Source organism: Equus quagga, chromosome 5 (assembly GCF_021613505.1).
Source record: "Equus quagga isolate Etosha38 chromosome 5, UCLA_HA_Equagga_1.0, whole genome shotgun sequence".
Lineage (NCBI taxonomy): Eukaryota > Metazoa > Chordata > Mammalia > Perissodactyla > Equidae > Equus > Equus quagga.
The window spans coordinates 49,820,416-49,844,537 of NC_060271.1; the positions used below are offsets into that span (position 1 = coordinate 49,820,416).

Consider the following 24,122-nt stretch of genomic DNA (forward strand, 5'->3'; position numbering starts at 1 on the left):
TGGCTGCACCAGTTTGCATTCCCACCAGCATTGTATGAGGGTTCCTTTTTCTCCACAACCTCTCCAACATTTGTTACTATTTGTTTTAGATATTTTTGTCATTCTAATGGGTGTAAGGTGATATCTTAGTGTAGTGTTGATTTTCAGTTCCCTGATGATCAGCGATGATGAGCATCTTTTCATGTTCCTATTGGCCATCCGTATATCTTCTTTGGAGAACTGTCTCTTCATGTCTTCTGCCCATTTTTTAATCAGGTTGTTTGATTTTTTGCTGTTGAGTTGTGTGAGTTCTTTATATATTATGGATATTAGGCTTCTGTCAGATGTATTACTTGCAAATAGTTTTTCCCAGTTAGTGGGTTGTTTTTTTGTTTCAATCCTGTTTTCATTTGCCTTGAAGAAGCTCTTTAGTCTGATGAAGTCCCATTTATTTATTCTTTCTATTGTTTCCCTTCTCTGAGAAGACATGGTGTCCAAAAAGATCCTTTTAATACTGATGTCAAAGAGTGTACTGCCTACATTTTCTTCTAGAAGCCTTATGGTTTCAGGTCTCAGCTTTAGGTCTTTGATCCATTTTGAGTTTACTTTGGTGAATGGTGAGAAAGAATGATCAATTTTCATTCTTTTACATGTGGCCTTCCAGTTTTCCCAGCATCATTTGTTGAAAAGATTTTCTTTTCTCCATTGTATGCCCTCAGCTCCTTTGTCAAAGATTAGCTGTCCATAGATGTGTGGTTTTATTTCTGGGCTTTCAATTCTGTTCTATTGATCTGTGCACCTGTTTTTGTACCAGTACCATGCTGTTTTGATTACTGTAGCTTTGTAGTATGTTTTGAAGTCAGGGATTGTGATGCCTCCCATTTTGTTCTTTTTTCTCAGGAGTGCTTTAGCAATTCAGGGTCTTTTGTTGGCCGAATGAATTTTAGGATTCTTTGTTCTATTTGTATAAAGAATGTCATTGGGATTCTGATTGGGATGGCATTGAATCTGTAGATTGCTTTAGGTAGGATGGATATTTTAACTATGTTCATTCTTCCAATCCATGTACATGGAATGTCTTTCCATCTCTTTATGTTGTCATCCATTTCTTTCAGAAAAGCCTTGTAATTTTCATTGTATAAGTCTTTCACTTCCTTAGTTAAATTCACCCCAAGGTATTTTATTCTTTTTGTAGCAGTTGTGAATGGTATTGTGTTCTTTTTCTGTTAGTTCGTTATTAGAGTGTAGAAATGCTACTGATTTATGCAAATTGATTTTATACCCTGCAACTTTGCTGTAGTTGTTGATTACTTCGAAAAGTTTTCCAATGGAGTCTTTGGGGTTTTCTGTGTATAAGATCATGTCGTCTGCAAACAGCAATAGTTTCAATTCTTCCCTCCCTATTTGGATTCCTTTTATTCCTTTTTCTTGCCTGATTGCTCTGGCCAGGACCTCCAGTACTATGTTAAATAAGAGTGGTGATAGAGGGCATCCTTGTCTCGTTCCTGTTTTCAGGGGGATGGTGCTCAGTTTTTGCCCATTGAGTATGATGTTGGCTATGGGATTGTCATATATGGCCTTTATTATATTGAGGTGGTTGCCTTCTATCCCCATTTTGTTCAGAGTTTTTATCATAAATCGCTGTTGGATCTTGTCAAATGCTTTCTCTGCATCTATTGAGATGATCATGTGGTTTTTATTCCTCACTTTGTTGATGTGGTGGATCATGTTGATTGATTTGTGGATGTTGAACCATCCCTGTGTCCCTTGTATGAATCCCACCTGATCATGATATATGATCCTTTTGATGAATTGCTGAATTCTGGTTGCCAAAATTTTGTTTAGAATTTTTGCATCTATGTTCATCAGCGATATTGGCCTGTAGTTCTCTTTTTTTCCGTGCTATCCTTGTCAGGCTTTGGTATCAGCGTGATGTTGGCCTCATAGAATGTGTTAGGAAGTGTTCCATCCTCCCCAATTTTTTGGAATAGCTTGAAAAGGATAGGTATTAAATCCTCTCTGAAAGTTTGGTAGAATTCCCCAGGAAAGCCATCTGGTCCTGGGGTTTTGTCCTTTGGGATGCTTTTGATGGCTGTTTCAATCACTTTCCTTGTGATTGGTCTGTTCAAATTGTCTGCTTCTTCTTGACTAAGCTTTGGAAGATTGTAGGAGTCCAAGAATTTATCCATTTCCTCTAGGTTATCCATTTTGTTGGCATATAGTTTTTCTTAGTATTCTTTTATAATCCGTTGTATTTCTGCAGAGTCTGTTGTTATTTCTCCTCTTTCATTTCTGATTTTGTTTGTTTGAGCTTTCTCCCTTTTTTTCTTTGTAAGTCTGGCTAGGGGTTTGTCAATTTTATTTATCTTCTCAAAGAACCAGCTCTTTGTTTCATCAATCCTTTCTACTGCCTTTTTTGTTTCAATAGCATTTATTTCTGCTCTGATTTTTATTATTTCTCTCCTTCTGCTGACTTTCAGCTTTGTTTGTTCTTCTTTCTCTAGTTCAGTAGGTGTAGTTTAAGATTGCTTATTTGGGATTTTTCTTGTTTGTTAAGATGTGCCTGTATTGTGATGAATCTTCCTCTTAATACAGCTTTTGCTGTATCCCATATGAGTTGGTATGGCATGCTATCATTTTCATTTGTCTCCAGGTATTTTTTGATTTCTTCTTTAATTTCTTCAATGATCCATTGCTTGTTCAATAGCATGTTGTTTAGTCTCCACATCCTTGTGCCTTTCTCAGTTTTTTTCTTGTAATTAATTTCTCACTTTATAGCATTATGATCAGAGAAGATGCTTGTTATTATTTCAATTTTTTTTAATTTGTAGAGGCTTGCCCTGTTTCCCAGCATATGGTCTATCCTTGAGAATGTTCCATGTGCACTTGAGAAGAACGTGTATTCTGCTGTTTTTGGATGGAGTGTTCTATATATGTCTATTAAGTCCAACTGTTTTAGCTTTTTGTTTAGCTCCACTGTTTCTTTGTTGATTTTCTGTCTGGATGATCTGTCCATTGATGTGAGTGGGGTGTTGAGGTCCCCTACTATTATTATGTTATTTTTGATATCTTCTTTTAGTTTTGGTAATAGTTGCTTTATGAACTTTGGTGCTCCTATGTTGGGTGCATAGATATTTATAAGCGTTATTTCTTCTTGATGAAGTGTCCCTTTGATCATTATATATTGGCCCTCTATGTCTCTCTTTACCTGCCTTATCTTGAAGTCTGTTTTGTCTAAGTATTGCGACACTGCTTTCTTTTGTTTGCTATTAGCTTGGAGTATTGTCTTCCACCCCTTCACTCTGAGCCTGTGTTTGTCCCGGGAGCCAAGGTGTGTTTCCTGGAGGCAACAAATTGTTGGATCTTGTTCTTTAATCCATTTTGCCACTCTGTGTCTTTTTATTGGAGAGTTCAGTCCATTTACATTAAGGGTGAGTATTGATGCATGAGGGCTTAATGCTGTCATTCTGTTGCTCGTTTTCCAGTTTTCCTGTGTTTCCTTTGTTTCTCGTCCTTTGTCTTTTAGCCTACCCATTGACTTCTTCAATTTCTCATGCTGGGTTTCTTAGATTTTTCCTTATTTATGTTTTGTGTCTCTGTTCTGTTTTTTAGTTTACTGGCTACCCTCAAGTTTGTATTCAGAATCTTGTGTATAATATAGTCCATTGTCTGGTGGTCTCTTACTTACTTAGCCTAGACTATTTCATTCCCTTTCCTCCTCCCCTCCTAAATTATTATTTTCATGTCTTATTCCAACTTGTGTTGTGAGTTTGTGGTTAGATTGATAAGATTGTCTTTGCTTTGGTGACTTATTTCCCTTTATCCTAATGCTATAGTTGAATATTTTCTATCCTATTCCAATTCTATCTATCTGTCTCCCTACTCTGTGTTTTGTGACCCCTTTCTCCCTTTTTTTTCTTTTTTCAGGTATGAGAGACTTCTTGAGGATTTTGTGTAGTGGAGGTCTTGTGACTATGAAGTCCCTTAGCTTGTGTTTGTCTGGAAAAGATTTAAGTTCTCCCTCCTATCTGAAGGATATTTTTGCTGGATAGAGTATTCTTGGCTGAAGACTTTTATCCTTTAAAGTTTTGAATATGTCACTCCAATCTCTCCTAGCTTGTATGGTTTCTGTAGAGAAATCCACTGAGAGTCTGATTGGGGTTCCTTTGTAGGTTATTTTCTTCTGCCTTGCTGCCCTGAGTATTCCTTCTTTGTCATTCATTTTTGCCATTTGTACTACTATATGCCTTGCAGTAGGTCTTTTTACATTGACAAATCTAGGAGATCTGAAAGCTTCTTCCACACACATTTCTCCGTCAATCCCTAGATTTGGGAAGTTCTCTTCTATTATTTCGTTGAGCACACTTTCTGCTCCATTTTCCTTTTCCACACCCTCAGGAATTCCGATTATTCTTAAGTTGCATTTTCTCATTGAATCTGCTATTTCTCGGAGATTTTCTTCAGTTTTTGTAATTCTTAGTTCTCTTTCTTCCTCTGTTGGGAGCCATTCAGCCTGTCTATCTTCGATTATGCTAACTTGCTCCTCTATGGTGTCTACACGTGCATTCAGGGAATCCATATTCTGTTTTATCCGATCCATTGTATTTTTCATCTCTAGAATTTCTGATTGGTTCTTCTTTATAGTTTCAATCTCTTTTGTGAAGTGACTCCAGAACTCTTTGACTTGTTTCTCTATATTTCCCTTTACCTCATTGAGTTTTTTGATGATAGCTACTCTGAACTCATTTTCACTTAGTTTACCTAGTTCCAAGTCCTCAGGACATACTTCTGTGTTTTCATTGTTTTCTCTGTGCACTGGCGCTTTTATAAATTGCTGGATGGTAGAGGAGCGGTTTTTGCACATGATGCTATTATTCAGTTGCAGTTACACCCTGTCACCACTAGATGGGGGTTGAGAACCGTGTGTTCTGAGCCCTCCACCTTCTGCTGCGATGGTGGCACACAGTGTGGGTGGGGGGAGGAGGGGCACTTTCTCTTGCCTGCCAACCTGGATTCTGATCAGATCTCGCTCTCTGGTCTCCTGGGGCCCTGGCTTGATGGGGTCCCCCCATGCAAAAGCTTTCCCCTGTTAGAGGGTTTCTGCTGCATGGGCGGTGGGAATCCTGGATGATCCCATGGATGCGTGGCCCCTCCCTCGCTCCTTCCCTCACCAGCAGCAGCGATCCCAGTCTCTAGGGGAGGGAGCAAAGTTCTCTCTTACCCTGTTCCAACTCCTCCAAGGGTGGCTCCAGCTTCTCCGCCCTCCGTCATTTGGCTGCTGTGGATCTCTGACAATTTCTGTTATTAGGATTTTTTTTTGGTTGGAAAGCAGTTGCTCTTTTTGGTTGTAATTTGGAGGGGAGAGAGTCCTGCGTGAGCTCACACTGCCATGTTGCTGATGTCACTCGCTCAAAAGTCCCATTTCTCTCTTTTCTTTTTCCTGCTTTCCTTTGGGTACTTTGAACATATTTTAGAAATCCATTTTGATGCCAGCCCCATGGCCGAGTGGTTAAGTTCCCGTGCTCTCCTTCGGAGGCCCAGGTTTTCACCAGTTTGAATCCTGGGTGCAGACATGGCACCACTTGGCAAGCCATGCTGAGGTGGCATCCCACATGCCACAACTAGAAGGACCCACAACTAAAAATACACAGCTATGTCCCAGGGGGCTTTGGGAGAAAAAATAGAAAAATAAAATCTTAAAAAAAAAACCAAGAAATCCATTTTGATGTTTTTTTAGTGATGTATTTGATGTATTTTGAGTGCATCTTTTCCCACAGCTATTTTAGTCGTTTCTTTAGGTGTTATGTATACATAACTTATCACAGTCTACTGGTGTCATCATTTTACTAGTTTGAGTAAAGTATAAAAAATTTATCTCCCTTTATGTTCTTTCTGTTTATAGTTGTCTTAAATATTACCTTAGTATTTTCCCTATATGTTGTCTTAAATATTTGTCTTAAATATTTCCTTGATCTATGTTTAGAACTACATCAGTTGCATCAATTGGCAAACATAATTCAGAAACCTTAAAAGGAAAAGAAAACCTATTGTATTTTCCCAAAATCTTGCTTGCTGTGTTCTTTTCTGACATTCCAAGTTTCATTCTTTTGTCATTCCTCTCTGTTTAGAGATTTCCTTTAGTCATTCTTTTAGAGTAGGTCTGCTGGTGACACATTCTCTTAGTTTTTCTTCATCCTGAGAATGTCTACGTTTCCCCTCCTTCTTGAAGGATATTTTCACTGGGTATGGGGTACTGGGTTGACAGTTTTTTCCTTTGAGTATGTGAACATACTATGCCACTTCCCTCTGGCCTTCAGTTTTCTGATAAGAAATGCACTGTCATTCTGATTACTTTTCCCCTATAGGTAAGGTGTTGGTTTTCTCCAAATGTGTTCAAGATTTCTTTGTCTTCAGTTTTCAGAAGTTTATTTATGATGTGTCTTGATATGAATTTATGTTTATCCTGTTTGGAGTTTTCTCAGCTTCTTAAATCTGTAGACTTATGTCTCTTGCCAGGTTTGGGAATTTTTCAGCTATTATTTCTTTCTTCAGCCCCATTCTCTTTCTCCTCTCCTTCTAGGACTCCATGACACAAATGTGAGATCTTTTATTATAGCCCCACAGGTCCCTGGGGCTCTGTGTTTTTCAATTTATTTTATCTCTGTTCAGATTGGGTAATTTCTGTTCTATTATCCAGCTCACTAATTCTTTCCTCTGTCTTTATTCTGCTGTTGAGCATATCTACTGAGCTTTTTATCTTGATTATTGTAATTTTCAGTTCTAACATTTTCATTTGGTTCCTCTTTATATTTTCTATCTTTTGCTAAGGCTTTCTATTTTTTCATTTGTTTCAAGCATGTCTGTAGTTACTTGTTAAAGTGTTTTTATCATGGTTTCTTTAAAATCTTTGTCAGATAATTCTAACGTCTCTTCATCTCAGTGTTGACATCTATTGATTGATTGTCTTTTTTTATTCACTTGAAATCTTCCTGGTTCTTGGTATGATGAGTGAGTTTCTATTGAAACTGGACTGTTTTATGTCGTGTTTTGAGACTCTGGGTCTTATTTAAACTTTTTGTTGCAGCCAGCTTCCTCCGATACCTCTGTGGCAGGGGAAGGAGGTGCTGCCTTGTTGCTGCCAGGTGGAGGCAGATGTCCAAGTTATCACTTAGCTTCCATTGACACCTGAGCAGGACCTTCTTTTTATTGCTGCTTCAGGGTGGGAGAATCTTTCTCCCAGTGGTCTCCACTGACATCACGTGGTGGGGAGGCTTGCTACTGGCCAGTGATGAGAGAGTCCAGGCTCCCTGCTTGGCCTTCCCTGACTCCACCCTGATACCGTGTTACAGCCTACTGAGGATGGACATCCAGGCCCCCCATTCAGCTTTGCTGACCTTGGTAGGGTCGGGGCCATAGTTTTTTCTGTGGTATTTGGCTGTAATAAAGCGGTTATTGTCTAAGTGTTTTCCTCTTGCTAAGCTTCTCTTTTCTTTCTGCTTTAGCTAGAGCGAGCAGGCTTTTGTTGGGGCTATTTTTGTTTGTTATTGTTGGTATTTCTGGATTGCTAAAATCTTCAGCTCCATGTCTGGGATAATGAAGTAAAAGAAAACCAAAGGAGCTCACACTGTGTCACTGTGCCAGGCCTGAGGTTCCTGGCAGTCTGTCTTTTCTCTCCACTTTCCAGAGCCCTGTATGTTTGCTTTATACATGGTGTCCAGAGGTTTTCAGTGTACTTATGAGGAGGAACAGGGAAAAGCATGTCAACTCCATCTTCCAGAAGTGAAAATACATCAATTTTTTAAAAAATGCTTGTAGGTGAGTCTAATGTATAGCAAAGACTGAGAACCATTAGACCACAGAGGTGGCAGTAACTTGGTCCAGATAACACCAACTTTGGGCTGTCTTTGAGAGCATCCTTCATAAAGGTGACTACTGTCATCATAAAGGGAAATGATACCATCCATTTAACCCCCTCCTCAGCCCAGCTCCATTTAAGGCATGGTTACCAAACTAAGGGTAGCCAATATCAAAGGTTTTGGTGGTTGCTTAAAATGGTCTTGAGGGGATTACGATAACAGTCAGCATGGTGGTTATTTTTCCTAGTAGAAAAGGGGCTATTATTGGGATTAGGGCTCATAAAAAGCCTCCTAATGTGGTGGCAAAGTCCAGTGTTGTTCACCTTAAGCTATGCATTTATTTTGTGTGGTGTTCCACATCTGTGGTTTTTTTTTTTTTACAATTGTTTTTTTAAAGATTTAAAAAATAACTTTTAATGGTGTTTTCTGTTGACTGCCGTTTGTGACATCTGACTGTCTCTGCAGGTCTCAGCCCCACAGAGCTGCCATTTGATTGTCTCGAAAAGACAAGCCGAATGCTCAGCTCCACGTACAACTCTGAGAAGGCTGTTGTGAAAACGTGGCGCCATCTCGCCGAGAGCTTTGGACTGAAGAGGGATGAGATTGGGGGCATGACAGATGGCATGCAACTCTTTGACCGCATCAGCACCGCAGGCTACAGCATCCCAGAGCTGCTCACAAAACTGGTGCAAATAGAGCGTCTGGATGCCGTGGAGTCCTTGTGTGCAGACATACTGGAGTGGGCTGGGGTCGTGCCACCTGCCTCCCAGCCACCCATTACACCCTGAGGAGCATGCCTGTGGACTGTCCTCCCTGGGGTGCACCAAGGATCTAATGAGGGCTCTGGAGCTGTGAGCAGTGCCAACAGACTGCCAAGAATCAAGGCTTTTTCTCCTATGTCACCTAAGGCTTGGAATGTCTTAGGCTATTCCAAGGAACAAGAGGAATGAGGCCTGTCTTCCAAACTAACCAAAGGTAAGAGATTAGAGCTGGGCTACTCCTAGCTACCCACTGGTACCTCACCAGGCAGAATGAATGTTTACTCAGCCGGCCAGTCAGCCTGCCAAGAACTCTGTCAGGGGACATTGTTGGGTTCTCAAATGAACCAAACATGTGGAGACTACAGAGGTGAAGAATCTGGTCCCTGTCTTTAAGGAGTTTACAACCCAGTGAGAGAGAGAAGACGTGTGCAAACCACTTTGCTAGAAGGCATCAAGCAATCTGAATGAGGAGACGTTAGAAAATGTAATGAAAATTCTGAGAGAGGGAGATGCCTTCCCACTAGAGCAATGAAGGAGGGAATTCTCGTGAAGAAAGGAGCTCAAAAGTTTGGTACAAAGGCCAGAAAATACAGATACCCCACTCCATGTATTGTTTCAGGTTCAGTACAAGTCTGTTAATATCCTAAGTGGCTTCATTAGGATAACTTTGCCTGTTCTTGAGGTTTTCCATGTTCCTACAGCCCTCTAGTCACTAATTCAAGAGCTCACTCTATCGCCTTCTTGTGTTACTGATATGCAAGTTGTGCATTTGTCCAATCAAGCAGACCTGTGTGGTAGCCAATGACACTTACTGCATGAGTCCTAGGCCTGGGAACACAATGGTTTTGTATTGCACATGAATTGCCTTCAACTATCATTCTTAGTCAGATTTGACCCCTTTCGAGCAGCTATTGCTGCCCAAGGACACAAGTCATTAAGTTATGTGTTAGGCTATTTTTGCTTCAAAGAGAAATGGGTGGTCAACTCTGCTTAGAAAGGAAAGTGATGACTTCCTAAGAGGTCAGCCATGTATAATTGTAGATTTGCAGAGTATCCAAGTCTTGTGGGTGAGCCTCATGGGGTGGGGGTTTCACTCCAGCCTCCTGAGCCAGTCAGGGAAAGGGGAGCCCTGCAGTACAGGGAGAGCCTGGGCATGGAGTCCAGGGACCTGGTTCGAGTTGTGCCAACTTGGGCCATTTTCTTCTCCCTCCCTAGCCCTCAATTTCTATCCTGCAAGTGAGAGCTTAGTCTCTGATTCTATAATCAGGAAAAGTAAGAATCAGGGGAGCAAAGTGGAAACTGAGCTCTTTGAAATGCCAGGCCTTCAAAGGCACTCCATGTGAATACAGTGTGAGTATCAAGTAAAATGGGAATAAAAACAGAAAAACTCAGATTGGGAGTGTTCATAGTAACTGCAATTGTTTGGCACATGTTTAGAGATAAAGTTAATGAACTGGCATTGTTATTGGCAAATTCTCTCACTACACCTGCAGTTGCCAAGAGCTTGGGAGCCAGGATGGTGAGCATCCCGGAGGTTAGAGTTCGCTGCTGAGCTGACAGGGCTGACCGTGGGTGTCACGACATTAACCTGTCTCTGCCTTGTAAAGCAATGTTTTCAAATTGACGAGTCACATGACTGAGCAACGCCCTGGGGGAGGAAATCAGTCATGTCTTTAAAGCCAACAAAGTTTCCCACCAATGAATGTAGAACGTACTGTGATAGGATCATGATTGGGTCCTGAATATTTAATATCATCACTTACTTGTCTGTTTGCTGCTGTTTTTCAGAATCTATTTGGTATATCCTGCGAGCTAAATACTCCACAGCAAACCTTAATTATCCTTTTAATCCCTCTTTGAAATCCTACAGTGCCTCTTTCCCCTGCTTTGTGATAATGATGATGAAAGTCTCCCCTTTAATTAGACTGCAAATGTCTCATGTGATGAGCATGCCGTTACAGGATAACAGCTTGCAGCTTCTTTAGAACAATGTTTTCAGGGAAGGAACAGGGGTGGCTGTTCTCTGGCCCTGGAGGTTGCCTTATTTCACGCTGTTAGAATTCTGGGGCCCGAGATACAGCCAGCATTAGACCATGTTCCATTGACTCTTAGCCTGCCATTTTTAGGGAGCTAGTCCTTATAGACTTACCAATTCCTTTGTCATTTACTTATTTGGAAACAAATCACGGAAAGCTTTACTCTGATGAGCTGTAGGCTGCATTATGGAATTCAAATCAGTGAGACAGTAATGATCATCGCTGACCGAAGCTGGGACCCCACCCTGCTGTTTTATACGGAGACGGTCAGTATTTTGCTATATTTAAAAACATTTAGAAACACCCCAGGCTAGAGCTGTGGCCTTAGCAAATGAAGTTTAATTGTCAATATTTTTGTCTAATTCTGTATATATAACTTATTATATTTTACAATTTCAATAAACAAACTAATAAAAAAGAGATCTACAGATGCTACACTGTGAGCTCTTTGTGTGTGGTGGGACAGGGCGGGGGAGGGGCAGATGAGTGGAGAAGGTTCTGATTGCTCTGTTCCTGGCTTTTGCACTGTGTATGATGAGACTGTAAGATTGGGACCAGCCAGATATGAATTGCCTAAAATGTTATGGCCTGGGCCATGCATTCAACAGAAGCAAGCATTACAATGAGATCATGTAAAAAACACCAGGAGCATTGCTTTCCAAGTTGCCATCATTAGTTTGTAAGGCATTGTATCACTTAGCTACCATGATGTAATGTACCATCCCAAAATTCAGTGGCTTAAAGCAACAATCATTTTATTATTACATCTCAGGGGTCAGTAGGGGTGCTAGCTGTCCTAGGTTGGGCCCAGTTGGATGTGGCTCAGCTGTGCCTCTGCCTGCTGGCATACTTTAACTAGAGTAGCTCTGCTCCACTGTCTCTCCTTCTCCTCCTCCAACCAGTTCTCTAGCTTACGCATGCCTTCATTGTGGCATTGACAAGTGCAAAATGAGCAGAAACGCAGAAAGTTTCTTCAGGCCTAGGCTCAAAACTGGCATGCTGTCACTTCTAGCTCATTCTATTGGCCAAAGTAAGTTCTGCAGCCGACCCCATCTGTATGAGGAACTGCAAAGTCAAATAGCAAAAGGTAAACAATTGGGACAGATAAAGCAAATGTCCATAGGTATATGAGTTTCCCTGTGGCTGCTCTAATAAATTACCACAAATCTAGTGGTTTAAAGCATCACACATTTATGATCTTAGAGTTCCGCAGGTCAGAAGTCCTAAAATCAAGTTTTCAGCGGGGTTGTGTTCCTTGCAGAGACTTTAGAAGTGAATTTGTTTCCTTGTGTCAACACAAATAACCCGTAATCAATCTATAAATCAAAATTGGGGTGAGTTATTATGAGCCAGATCTGAGGACTAGCCTGGGGCCTTCCTTCCCCAAGGAAGGAATGGCACCAAAGACGTGGGATGTACAGAGTGGTTTGCATACTGTATAGAACAAGAGCTTACATCACATATGATAGGAATGTTCCTTTTGCAATTGTCATAAGATGCTTAGCTGGCACCACAGGTCAGTGGTCACAAGGTGACCACAGCAGGTGGGTAACTAATCCTGTTCCCAGGAAGAGATGCTTATCCTTAAAGAAATGCCGATATGGGGGGAAGCTACATCCTTATCTTTAAGGGCATTGTTCTTGTCTTTGGGACATGGTAAATGTTTAAAGCAGATGTATAATGCATGCTCAACAGGCCACATAGGTCCTTTTGGAAAAACAAGGTCAGGCCGAATCAGTTTTAACCCAAATGTCTTCCTCATATACCCCAATATAGCCTATTGTTTTTTATTTATTTATCGCTTGCCTTTTCTAACTTCTATTGTCTGTCCATATTCCTTGGCTCATTGCTCCCTTCCATCTTCCAAGCCAGCAATCACATTGCTCCAACCTCTGCTTCCACTATGAGAGCTCCTCTCTGACTCTCACCCTCCTGCTTCCCTCTTTCCCTTTTAAGGACCCTTGCAATTACACTGGGCCCACCCAGATAATCCAGGATAATCTCTCCATTTCAAGATCATTAATTTAACCACCTCTGCAAAGTATCTTTGCCACATAAAGTCACATACTCACAGGTTCTGGCAGTTAGGAGGTGGATATCTTTGAAGGGCCATTGTTCTGCTGACCACAATAAGTATGTGAATGGTTGTGGACTATAACAATGGAACAACATCAGAAGAAGCACTCTGCCAAAGGGTACTTTCCAGCTAGGTCTATTTTATCGTGTAGGTAAAATGTAAACCGCAGTAGCTGCCTCTTGCTGGGGCCTGAGAGGAGGGACAGGCCGTCCGCAGGTGCTCAGCGACAAGGGCTCCACTGGCCTGCCCTCCCGCTCCTCTCCAGCTGGGAAACACAAGCTCTGCGCTCCTCCACCTCCATCCCCAGTGGTCCAGAGGGGATGTGGCAGAGTCACATGAGCCCCTCAGTTTGAATTTGAGGGTATCTCTTTATTCAAATCTTAATCAGACTTTTAAAAAAATTTTCTAGCAAATCATTCACTTTGGCAACAATGATGGATTTGAATCCTAAATGAATTATTGGCTTTGTGTACAACCAGCACCCAAGCTGTTTTTTGCTGTTCAGTCAATGCATTGGGGCCCTGCAAATACTTCTTGCATTTTGTAGTAAAAAGTTAAAGTCCTGATACCTCTTCCCATACAGCATGTTGGAATGTTTTATAAACTAGGAAAATCTGGAAACAGTACAATCATTGCCTTAAAAAGCCACTTTTGAGGGTTGGAGGAGTCCTTCTCAGCTACACGTTCTGGTGCCGTGACACCTTGTGAGAAGTTGAAGTTTTGTAGGTATTTCATTTGTTAAAACCCAGCAGAGAGATAACCAGAGGGCAAAGATGGAGGGAGAAGATTTAAAATCATTTCCCTGAGGGTCATCCTGAACCTGGCTTGTCATTCAAACTAAAAGCACCTAGTGGTTCCAATTAAACAAGGTTATTCATGTTCTTTTCTTCCTTATTTTCATAGAGCCGATGAGCATCCTGTACACAGGATGACTACTTCACTTAGAGAAAATGCTCCTATTCACCCACAGTCACCTGCCTTGAACTCCTCTAAGAGACTATCAAGTCATTTCTCTATGCTTGAGTCTTCTCATCTATAAATGGAGATAATAGTATTATGTTGCTTTTAGAATTGTTGTGAGAATTAAATTAAGTAATAAGTATAAAATACTCGATCTGGCACATGATAAATTTCAATAAATGTTAGCTATCATCACATTATTATTATCTCATCTTGAAGGTGTGGAAGCTAATAAGCTAACTGCAGAGAATTTTCTAAATGGAATTCAGATAGGAAGATGATTATAAGTCTTACAATGATTACTGCTAGGAGAAATATTACTACTAGGAGAAATATGAATATACGAGAGAAAAGAGGACGTCAGTCCAATCAGAGAAAATGCTGGTGTGCAGATTTCTGCTGTCCATGGTGGGGACCTGGAGAAGGGGCAGCAAGCTCCCCAGAGCAGAGGCCAGCGACCTTACACCAGGAGGAGGCCTGTGCCTCTGGGCCCTGGAGCTGCTCTGCTTGGATTGATGACACCCTGAGGAAGAGGTGAAGGGGTCTCTCATAATGCAGAGATGGGATTGGCTTGTAAACCATCTACCTAAACATCATAGATAACTAATGTTAACTGATGTTGATACCTAAGAACAAAGGAAACATCTTTCAACTCATCTGCAATTCAAACTTTAGTATATATTACAGATAGAAGAGAGCACTTCAGAGCTACAGGACAGCAAAAAAGTCTGCATGACACTTTCTGAAGTTCAAGTTAAAGGGGCTGTAGGCTTTTACTCAGTAAACACTTCAGGATTAGTGTAATAAAATTATCAAAACTCCTCCTTTATGTTAGTAGGAGCTTTTAAAATGTAACTCCTTACAGGACCAGCCCCGTGGCCAAGTGGCTAAGTTTGCACACTCTGCTTCGGTGGCCCAGGGTTTCACCAATTCGGATGCTGGGCACTGACATGACACAACTCATCAGGCCATGTTGAGGCAGTGTCACACACACCACAACTAGAAGGACCCACAACTAAAAATATACAACTATGTACTGGGGCTTTGGGGAGAAAAAAGAGGAAGATTGGCAACAGATGTTAGCTCAGGGCCAATCTTTCAAAAGAAAAAGAAAGCATGGGAAGCCAGCAGAGGAGTAACTAGGATTGCTCAAAAACAATTAAAATTAAAATTAAAAAGGACTCAAAATAAAGATGGTGGCATAAGCAGACTCTGAACTCACCTTCTCCCACAAACACAACTTAATTACAACTATTTTTGGAACAATTACTGCTGAGAGAGTGAAAATTGGATAAAAAGAATCCCTGGAACAAGGGACAGTCCTGACAGAAATGGAAGAAGCAGAAATTCCTGTCTTGAGACGAAAAAGACACTCTTAAAGGGCCCATGCACAAAATCACCCATTTAGGAAAGCAACCTGAAATCACCAGAAAGAAAAGTGCACAGTCCTTTGATGAAAAGAGACTCACCTGATGGTCTCTGGGTGCATCTCAGTGAGAGGTGAGACCTCTTCAGGGACTGAGACATTGGCAGCAGCCATTGTTGTGATCTAGTACAGGCATGCTGACACAGATGCTGGCAGACACCATTGGAGTTCTTCCCCTGGACTGTTAGTCCAGGCGTCTGCCACACCCACTAGAGTGCAGATTTAATCCAGTTCAGCCAGGGCAGGCAGCCTGCCCTAGGAAATGGCCCCACCCAATAGCAAGTGCTTGGGGAACTTTTCGGCCTACATAGACTGGGTGCCTGGATCCTCTGCAGCCAGGCATGTGGGTCTGCCTCTGTAAGGCAGGGCATGTGTGATGAGTGGGTGGAGGTGTGGGGCATTGGTGGAGTGTGTGGGAACTTCTGCAGTGGGATGACTGGGTAGGCGTCAGGGGGCCGAAACATGTGCATGGGCCAGGACTGTGTTGATGGTGTGTGTAGACCTGTGGGCTGTGGGGCTTAATCAGCAACAGGAGACCTGTGCTTCACAAACAGTCATGCAGGGGATTGTCCCCACAATCCAAAACCTGAAATAATTGGGTACTCAAGTGCCTGGGGCAGCCCCACTTGGCTGCAATCCTGAGAGAGCTGACAACAGCCTTGCAGGCCTGCAGCCTACAGCAATTGTAAGCCACTGAGACTTGCAACCAGCCATTCTGTGGGCCTACTCACTTAACAGAAAAACTGCAACAGGAGTGTGCTATTAGACCTTGTAGCCAATGGTGCTGGGGCTCCTCAAACCAAACAAACTGACTGAAGGATCCATAGCAGCCACATGCAGCTGAGCATTACAACCAGCTGGCCAGGGAGACAGCCTAGCCTCCATGGGCACCTTCAGGAAGAGCACCCTGCCACAACAGAAAGACACGTGGAGCCAACACAGGGGTCACACCTGGAACATTTGGAACTGGTGATGAGAGGGAAGCACACTGCTGGATCTCAAAAGGTATCTCCTATATAAGGCCACCTCCCCAAGATCAGAACATGTAGCTGACCCTCCTAATACATAGATACAAGCACAGAGAAAGAGGCAAAATGAGGAGGCAAAGGAATATATTCCAAGCAAGGGAACAGGGAAAATCCTCAGAAAAAGAACTAAATGGAACAGAAATAAACAATCTACCTGACAAAGAGTTCAAGCAAAAACTCAAGGATGCTCACTGATCTTGGGAGAAGAATGGCTGAGCACAGTGAGAAAGCCAAGAAAGAACTGGAAAATACAAAAAAAGAACCAATCTGAAATGACGAATACAATACTGGAAATGAAAAGTTCACTAGAGGGACTCAATAGCACGGTAGATGATACAGAAGAATGGACCAGTGAGCTGGATGAAAGACTAGGAGAAATCACCCAAGCTGAACAGGTGAAAGAAAAGAGAATTAAAAAGAATGATATTTTGAAATCTAAGCAAGCAAATTTTACTAATATAAGTCTTTGTCACTAGTCCAAATGAGCCCAGAGACCTTAGTCCAGATTAGGAAGAAAGCAGGCAAAATGGGTGACTACCTCTTACGGAAGGCATTCAGCACGCCCCCGCACAAAGCAGTTCCCTGGAAAAGGAGAAGCACCAGCCCAGGAAGGCAAGGCTACATGGACGGAAGCAGGGGGCACAGGTTCAGGGAGAGGGAAGTTAGGAAGAGTAGCTTAGCTGTCTTAGATGTGGAAGGGAAAACAATTGTGATGATATCAGTGTCGTAACTAAACAGATGCAAATTTTGTGTTGATGGAATATCTGGACACATTAAATAGTGCTGATTAGGGGTCTCTTCCATCTACAATCTTGGATGAAGGGGACAGCATGACAGGACAAAGCACCACTGAGAGATGAGCTGTCCAAAGCTGATGCTGTACTGACCTCCCCATGCTTCAGTCTATGTATCTGTCAGAGCCCCCAGGACAAGATGGGATCCAAATCAGGACTGGGAAAGGACGGTTTCATAAAAGGTCAGTCACCAACACGTGGCCAGGGTGTAGAGCCACAAATGCAGTTCCAGCCCAGCTGTTCCCACTCCTGGACCCAAGAGGTGGGGCAGGGAGTGGTTTCCAGATCCTGAATGAGAGAGCTGTGAAGAGAAAGCTGCCTTGAGAGCCCAGTCGCCTCTGGCTGAGAGACACAACCAGTCAGGTAACCCCCAGGGAGGAACCGGGGAAATAAATAACCCACCTCACTGTCCCCCTCTCCCCAACCTCCAGCCCGGGCTCACCACCGGCCCTGCTGAGGCAGTCCTGCCAGGTAGGGGGAAAGGGGCGGGCTCAAGGCTCAAAGGGAGGGTGACCAATGTGGAGTAGCTTGCCCAAGGGGAGGAGGGGGAGGTAGCTGGACTTCTTGTACAAACTTCTTACTTTGTAATACTCCTGGTGCTGCTAAACATTAACTATTTATCTCCTCCAGGTGTAGGGGTCACTGCGTTGACCGTGAACTTGCTTCTGTGGTTCAGGTTGGAAAGGCCTGGCATCCCAGAATGCTCCTCTGTACCAGATTGCTCGCGGCTGCCTGGACCAGCAAGGCAAGCACAGTGGCAGAACTCGAGGGCTTTGTTCTCCCAGGCAATGGGAGGTCTGGAGGTGGCAGTCCAGGCCGTGACCGGCAGGGACTCAGGCTCCTGTCATCTTTATGCGTGTACAGAGGGCAGCAGCCGCCACTCCGGGAGGATGCACAGGCAAGGGGAAGGGCCCAGTCCCAGCAGATCTTCTGGAAGCCCCACTAGCCAACTTCCACATGACGCCATCACCAGAGCGAGTCACACAGCCATCCTGACAGCAAGGAGATCTGGGAAGCTGAGTATTTTAGCTGAGTAAATTGCTGCCCTCAATAAACTCAGAATTCTGTTAGGGAGGCAGAAGGGGAGAATGGGTAGAGGCAAGTGGTAGTGTCTGCCATGATGAGCGCTCACTAAGTAGCACTCCGCACTTACTCTTTCCAGTAACAAAACAAGATGGGGAAATCCTATCTGGGACAGAAACCAACCACCCTCACTCAGAGCATCTTCCCCAAGGAGACAGGACAGCTGTGCACACGAAATGCAGTTAGACAATTGCTCCAACTTTCTGATGTCTAGAAATCAACTTCAATTATTACGTTGGTAGACAAAACACATCTAAATAAAGAAAAACTGGTTAAGAAGCTATAAATTTTTGTTCTTTAATATTTATACGCTGCTTATGATGAGAATTAAAGCCTATTTGTTTAGAACATATGGAACACGTTTTTAGGAGCAATTTTCAATGATAATTTAAAAAAATGTATTTGGTTCCAAAACAATAAAATGTCCCACAATGTGTCATTTGTTCCAGCACGACTTCACCTTCAGGAGTCCAGCCCTGAGGAGTGAATGGAGGAAGGGCTGGAGGTTCGGGCTGCCTTACAGATCTCCTGGGAAGGTGATACTGACTAGTAAACCATACCAGCCAAACGGTAGTTCAGACTCTCAGCATCAGTGCTCTGCAGAGCACTGTTCTCGGCAGTGTTCCGACGAGCTCCTTGGGGAGGAATGCTGGTGGAGCTGTTCTCGTTCTACAGACAGGGAAATTCCAGAAGCCTCTGCTGACAGGGAGCTGCGGAGGAGCTGAAGCACCTGGCCATGAAGCAAAGGATTTCCAGCGAGGAAGTTTGGCTTGGCAGGCACACCTCCCACTCCTGCGCCTGCACCCAGGGGTGGCATGCCTGGACACACGGACACCTGGCTTTTGAAAGAGAAAAAAAAAAAGGCCAAGTGGCCCTTGAAGAGCTTGAAGAGCTCAGCTGCAGCCACCGGTGAGTTCTACCTGGCAGGCACAGGAGATGTCCTCTGGCACACACTCGCCCACAGGGACCTGCGGGACGGCTGCGGCATGTTGACCTTGCTTCTCGGCCAAGACCGTCCCCTTAGATGGAGCCGACCTCACGAAGGGTGTTCTAGTTCAAGTCAGGCTCTGTGCCTCGCAGAATTCCATTACCAGCTCACATGATTCGTTTTTTCCAAAGTGCATTTCCACCGTTATTTTCTTCAGCATGCACAGCAAGGGAACCCAGGCATCATGCTCCTGGCTTCACAGGGAAGAAAGTTAGGCCCAGAGAACTTGGTGACTTGCAAGTTCGGGGAATTTGGGAGTGAAACTGGTGAGTCAGTCAGGCTCCCAGCAGGAAACAGGTGGCACTCCAGGTGAATGATTTATTACGGGACTGTGTACAAGGACAGGAATGGGGTCTGGGGAACCCGGATGGGCAGGGGAGGCTGCAGGTACCAGACCCTGGAGCCAGAGGGCGCTGTGCAGAGGGGCAGCTGGATGGGGCTGTGACCTTAGGCAGGGAGACTCCTGGCCTCAGGAACCCTCCAAGAGAGAGCTGGAGGAATGAACGCCCCCAGCCTCCTGATGGTGCTCCTTGTTGGTCAAACTCAGCAGGAAGCCCCCACACAGGTCAGCCTCCCCGGCCCAGGAAAGGATGGAGAGTGGATCCAGAGGGGCAAATGGGAGATTCCAGCACAGCCAGTGAGGCTACAACTGGACATCCTGAATCCAGTCTCTTTTCACTAAGCCAAAGGACTCTGGAGAGAGTATTGTACACACACTAGGCTCTGGAAGCTGACACACGCAGGTGCCACCCGAGCCCTGCCACTTACTGGGTGTATGACCTTGGGCAGAGCTTACATTTAACCTCTCTAAACCTTCACCTCCTCATCTGTACGTTGGGGATAATACAGGTATTTACCCCTACATTGTGCTGAAGATTAGAAGAGCTAATATCTCAAACGCACTTGGCTCGGGGCCAGAGAAGTGCTCAACAAACGGTGCAGATTCTTGTCACTGATCCCATCTTGGTCTGACATAACTTAGAGCTCAGCCACTGAGATTTTCTTCCAGTTTGGTCTCATTTCAACTGGGTGCTACATATGTGCCAGGAAATGCTTTTCAAGCTTTGTATAAACAACTTTAGAGCTGTGATACAAACGCTTACTTGGGCAAATTTCATGGATTTGAAAGCTATATATATTATGCCTTCCTCTAGACACCTCTAAGGGCTTCTGACTTGTGAAAGGGAGGGCAGTGGTTGAATCCACACCGAAGTGAGATATAGAGAAAATAAGGAGTGGAGCTGAGCACTTGTGGAGTCAGTGACGAGTTTATCTCACTGGCACTCTGCAGAGAAAGAGAAGGCTCGTCCTTCTCCAAGCCCCTCCTGCACCATCTGGGACCCCAACCTCACACCCTTTCGGCACGCGCAGATCTGTGTGGTCACGTCTGCTGTGGGGAGACGGACATTCCTTCTGGTGCTCACCTCTCAGTGCCTGGCCAGGCCAGTTTAGGATTTCAATAACTTAAGGAATAAAGGGGCTCTAAAGAGATGGCAAGAGAGAAAGAGGAGGCCGAAGAAGAGAGGAAAGTGAAGGGTATGGAGGGTGACGTGAGAAGGAAAGGGAATGGGGAGTGGACAGAAGGAGGGTAGAAAAAGGGGTTTAGGGGACTTCACCTGTTATGACATGGCTGATGGGTCCGCAATGGGTGGAAAGAGAGAAAGTATGCAGCTTTGGCCAATAATACTTTTCCAGGAGCTTCCACTTCTGGAGAATTCCCAACTCTTAAAACCCCTGGTGGGCCCAGGAAAGGCTTTGAGACTTGTGTGTCTTTATCAGAAGGGTACCAACCCTGCCTTTGCATCCATTCCCCTGGTATTGTCTGGTCCTGTGATATCTCAGCGCACCAGTCAGAGCAGTGACAGTGACCAGCTCACACTCATGCAGTATTGCCACCTGCATAGCATTGTTTACTGCCCACCTAGTGCTGACCTTGCCTTTAATTTCCACGACAACCCTGTGGGGTATCATCACTCTAATTTCCTTTGTTCCTTCTTTTTCTGCTTCCTTCTTTCCTTCCTTCCTCCTTTCCTTACTTCTTTCTTTATTTTTATTGAGGTAGCACTGGTTTATAACATTATATAAATTTCAGGTATACATGATTATATTTCAATTGCTGTGTAGATTACGTGATGTTCACCACCCAGATACTAAATACAACCCGTCACCACATATGTGCCTAGTCACCCCTCTCGCCCTCCTCCCTCCCTTCTTTCTCTCTGGTGACCACAAATCAAATCTCTGTGTCTATGTGTTTGTTGTTGTTGTTTTTGTCTTCTGAGTGAGATCATACAGTATTTGATTTTCTCTCTCTGACTTATTTTGCTTAGCATAATACCCTCAAGGTTTATCCATATGGTCATAAATGGCAAGATTTCATCTTTTTATGGCTGAGTAGTATTCCATTGTGTATGTATGCCACATCTTCTTCATCCATTCGTCCCTTGATGGGCTCCTACGTTGCTATTGTGAATAATGCTGCAATGAACATAGGGTGCATATGTCTTTATGCATTCATGTTTTCATGCTCTTTGGATAAATACAGAGCAGTGGAACAGCTGGATGATATGGCAGTTCTACTCTTAATTTTTAGAGGAATTTCCATACTCTTTTCCATAGTGGCTGTAGCAGTTTGTATTCCCACCAGCAGTGTATGAGAGTTCCCTTTTCCCCACATCCTCTCCAACACTTGTTATTTCTTGTCTTGTTAATTATAGACATTCTGACGGGTGTGAGGTGATATCTCATTGTAGTTTTGATTTGCATTTTCCTAAGAATTATTGAACATCTTTCATGTGCCTGTTGCCTATCTGTATATCTTCTCTGGGAAAATGTCTGTTCAGATCTTTTGCCCATTTTTTAATTAGGTTGTTTTTTTCTTGTTGAGATGTATGAGTTCTTTGTATATTTGGAATATTAGCCACTTACAGGATATATGGTTTGCAAATATCGTCTCCCAACTGTGAGGTTGTCTTTTCATTTTGTTGATGGTTTCCTTTGCTGTGCAGAAGCTTTTTGGTTAGATGAGTCCCATTTGTTTATTTTTCCTATTGTTTCCCTTGCCCAGTCAGACATCATACTTGAAAATATGCTGCTAAGACCAATGTCAAAGAGCATACTGTCTATGTTTTCTTCTAGAAGTTTTAGGGTTTCAAGTCTTACATTCACGTCTTTGATTGATTTTGAGTTAATTTTTGTGTATGGTGTAAGATAATAGTCTACTTTCATTCTTTAGCATGTGGCTGTCCAGTTTTCCCAATACCATTTATTGAAGAGATTTTCCCTTCTCCATTGTATGTTCCTGGCTCCCTTGTCAAAAATTAGCCCTCCATAGATGTATGGGTTTATTTCTGGGATCTCTATTCTGTTCCATTGATCTGTGTGTCATTTTTTGTGCCAGTACCATGCTGTTTTGGTTACTATAACTTTGTAGTATATTTTGAAATCAGGAAGTATGATGCTTCCAGCTTTGTTCTTTTTTTTTCTCAGGATCCCTTTGTATATTCGGGGTCTTCTGTTGTTTCATATAAATTTTAGGATTCTTTGTTCTATTTCTGTGAAAAATGTCGTTGGAACTTTGATAGAGATTGTATTGAAAATGTAGATTGCTTTAGGAAGTATGGACATTTTAACTATCTTAATTCTTCATATCCAAGAGCAGAAAATATCTTTCCATTTCTTTGTGTCTTCTTCAAGTTCTTTCAACAATGTTTTATAGTTTTCAGTGTACAGGTCTTTCACTTCTTTGGTTAAATTTATTCCCAGGTATTTAATCCTTTTTGTTGCAATTGTAAATGGGATTGTATTCTTAATTTCCCTTTCTATTACTTTGTTGTTAGTGTATAGAAATGCAACTGATTCTTGAATGTTGATTTTGTATCCTGAAACTTTACTGTATTCATTTACTATTTCTAAATATTTTCTGGTGGATTCTTTAGGGTTTTCTATATATAAATTCATGTGATCTGTAAATATTGACAGTTTCACTTCTTCCTTTCCAATTTAGATCCTTTTTCTTTCTTTCTTTCTTTCTTTCTTTCTTTTTTTTTTTTTTTTTTTTTTTTTTTTTTTTTTTTTTTTTTTTTTTTGCCTGATTGCTCTGGCTAGGACTTCCAATACTATGTTAAATAAGAGTGGTGAAAGTGAGCATCCTTGTCTGGTTCCTGTTTTTAGAGAGATAGATTTCAGTTTTTCTCCATTGAGTATGATATTAGCTGTGGGTTTGTCATATATGGCCTTTATTACGTTGAGGAACTTTCCTTCTATATCCATTTTATTTTGAGTTTTTATCATAAATGGATGCTATATCTTGTCAAATGCTGTCTCTGCATCAGTTGAGATGATCATGTGATTTTTATTCATTTTGTTAATGTGGTGTGTCACATTGATTGATTTGCAGATGTTGAACCATCTCTGCATCCTTGGAATAAATCCCACTTGATCATAGTGTATGATCTTTTTAACGTATTGTTGTATTCGATTTGCTAGTATTTTGTTGAGGATTTTTGCATCAATGTTCATTGGGGATATTGGCCTGTAATTTTCTGGGTTTTTGTTTGTTTGTTTGTTTTCCTTGTCTGGCTTGGGTATCAGGGTAATGTTGGCTTTGTAGAATGAGTTAGGAAGCTTCCCCTCCTCTTCAAATTGTTGGAAGATTTTGAGAAGGATAGATATTAAATCTCCTTTCAATGTTTGGTAGAATTCACCAGGGAAGCAATTTGATCCTCGACTTTTATTTTTTGGAAGGTTTTTGATTACTGTTTCAATTTCCTTACTGTTGACTGGTCTATTCAGATTCTCTATTTCTTCCTGATTCTGTTTTGGAAGGTTCGATGATTCTAAGAATTTGTCCATTTATTCTAGATTATCCAGTTTGTTAGTGTATAGCTTTTCATAGTATTCTCTTATAATCTTTTGTATTTCTGAGATGTCCATTGTAATTTCTCCTCTTTCATTTCTGATTTTGTTTATTTGAGCCTTCTCTCTTTTTTTCTCAGTGAGTCTAGCTAAAGGTTTGTTAATTTTGTTTATCTTTTCAAAGAACCAGCTCTTATTTTTATTTTTTCTTATTGTTTTTTAGTCACTATTTCATTTATTTCTGCTCTGATTTTTATTACTTCCTTCCTTCTACTGA

General features: G+C 42.4%; 1 protein-coding gene across 2 annotated transcripts in view; it reads left to right on the forward strand.

The window, feature by feature from the left end:
- Positions 1-10,989, forward strand: part of EDAR (ectodysplasin A receptor) — a 43,974-nt gene extending 32,985 nt beyond the window's left edge. For both annotated transcript variants that reach the window (XM_046660444.1, XM_046660445.1), the window contains exon 11: positions 8,301-10,989. In XM_046660444.1, coding sequence (XP_046516400.1) covers positions 8,301-8,623 — 323 coding nt within the window. In that variant the 3' untranslated portion in view covers positions 8,624-10,989. The remainder of the gene's footprint in view (positions 1-8,300) is intronic.
- Positions 10,990-24,122: the final 13,133 nt, after the last annotated feature.